The sequence below is a fragment of the Amborella trichopoda genome, chromosome 1 (assembly GCF_054954075.1).
Source record: "Amborella trichopoda isolate Santa Cruz 75 chromosome 1, AtrichopodaSantaCruz75HAP2 v2.0, whole genome shotgun sequence".
Lineage (NCBI taxonomy): Eukaryota > Viridiplantae > Streptophyta > Magnoliopsida > Amborellales > Amborellaceae > Amborella > Amborella trichopoda.
Window position 1 is genome coordinate 47464535 of NC_142336.1, and position 2177 is coordinate 47466711.

At 39.0% G+C, this 2177-nt stretch overlaps 1 protein-coding gene across 1 annotated transcript; it reads left to right on the forward strand.

The window, feature by feature from the left end:
• Nucleotides 1–1107: 1107 nt before the first annotated feature.
• LOC105421274 (uncharacterized) lies at nt 1108–1968 on the forward strand. Its single transcript, XM_011628053.1, has one exon. It carries the CDS (start codon nt 1108–1110, stop codon nt 1966–1968), a length of 861 nt encoding a protein of 286 aa, XP_011626355.1.
• Nucleotides 1969–2177: the final 209 nt, after the last annotated feature.

Consider the following 2177-nt stretch of genomic DNA (forward strand, 5'->3'; position numbering starts at 1 on the left):
CCGATGTTGTTCTTGAAACAAGTTTGTTTCTGGTCTTAACTCATGAACTAATACAAGTGGTGGATGCTACACCTAACCCTTCGGTGGTTATGCCCCTTCCGACCATTGATCATTTTGATGACTCACCAGCGGTTCAACAATTGTTGTTTGACATGGGTATGAAATCGATGCCGCTTTCGACAGTGATGTCTGAGATTCACAAGCTCAAAAAGTCCAAGGAGATGAAAAAGAAGGATTATGATGGTCAAGAGACCCAGTCTCGAATGGAGGTTGTTGCGAACCTTATCTGTAAGACGGATGGAACCCTCGGTCATTGGCTAAATTGGAGGCTAGGGGTGTTCTTAAAGGAGGCTATTTGAATGTTGTTGCCATTAAATATCGCGAACCAGAATTGGTGGATATTGGCTTGTCTTCCTCTTCCTCGTCTGATGATGAAAATTGGGAGGCCATGGAGATGTATGAAGATCGCGATGGGATCGGACCGTTGGGACTAGGTTCTTCTTCCTCTTCTCAGTTGTTTTAATGAATATTTTATTGTGGAATATTAGGGGCTTGGGTGATCCCAGGCGAAGGAAAGATGTTTTGTTTTTAGTGTCCAAGTACAAACCTCTTATTGTGGAGCGTTACAGTAGGCCAAATTGCCTAGCTCTTCTCTGTCATTGGCTAGGGAAATTTGGGGCTCAAGGGATATGTCTTTTTGTGGTATTTGATGCTGTGGGTAATTCTGGTGGAGTTTGGATTCTTTGAGATCCTTTGGTACTCTCTAACTTTGTGACGGTTGTCAAGGATAATTTTATGCTTTTGGGTTTTATGGGTCCTACTCAAGGTTTTTTCTTGAGGGTTTATGAATGTGTATGACCCTTCTATTAATTCCTTAAAACTTGCTTTCTTAGAGGATATGTTTTCTGTGATTCAGTCCTTCTCCTTTCCTATTGTAATTGGGAGGGATTTTAATCTTATAAGATCGCCTGACAATTGCCTGGCAGGTCACCCAATTAATTCTTTGATGAGGTTTTTTAATAGATTTATAGAAGATAATGCTCTTTTGGATCCTCTTATTATTAGATCACATTTCACCTGGTCTAATAATAGTGTTAGGGCTTTGCTATGTCCAAGTTGGACAGATTTTTAGTTGCTGCAGAATGGGTAGAGGCTTTCCCTTTGGTTTTTGTCAAATCTTTGGTGCGACTTTCGTCTGACCATCTCCCTTTACTCCTTTCGATGGGAAAAAGTAGGGGTGGTCTTAAACCTTTTCGGTTTGAGTTATGTTGGTTGGAAAAGCTAGAGGTGTTGGAACTTATTAGAAGGATATGGTGTAACACAGTGGTGATTGGATCAATGGACTTCCAAATACACAAAAAGTTAGTGAATATCAAGCATAAATTATTGGAATGGAGGATTGTGGCAAAAATAGAGACTCTGGACCGCAATATTCAGGAAAATGGTATCTTGACGAACCAACTGGTTTGTGAGCGTCATGAGAAGCTGAAGGAGTTGGAGGAGGCAAGAAGAGTTGAGGAAATATATTGGAAGCATAGATCTAGGAACAAATGGCTTAATGAAGGGGACCGTAATACAAAATTCTTCAATGCAATTGCTACTACAAGAAGAAGACAAAATGATATTTCGGGTCTTTCAATACCTGAAATTGATTCGGATGATAAGGAGGCAATGGAAGAAGGTGTTGTTACACATTTCAAGGCTGCTTTCACAAAGGAAGTGGTTCTCACATCGAATTTTGATAGTGTTTCCTTCAAGAAATTGGATTTGAGTCAACAAGTTGCTTTAGAAAAGGATATTATTATTGAAGAACTACAAATTGCAATTTTTGCATTGCCTGGTGACAAAGCCCTTGGATCATACGGTTTTCCTTTAGTATTCTTCCATCGATTCTGGAATTTGGTGAAGGATGACTTATTGGAGTTAGTGAAAGAGTTTTTATCAGAGATAAACTTTTTACAGTTATAAATTCGACCTTTTTTGCATTAATTCCTAAAAAGTCAGTAATAAATGGGCTATCTGACATTAGACCCATAAGTTTTCTTACAAGCATCTATAAAATTATTGCCAAATTACTTGTTGAACGCCTTAAAGGGGTTTTGCTGATAGTATCTTAGTAGCTCAATAGTGTATCCTTTCTAGAGTTATGAGTAAGAGGGTGGGCTTGCTTCTTAAAC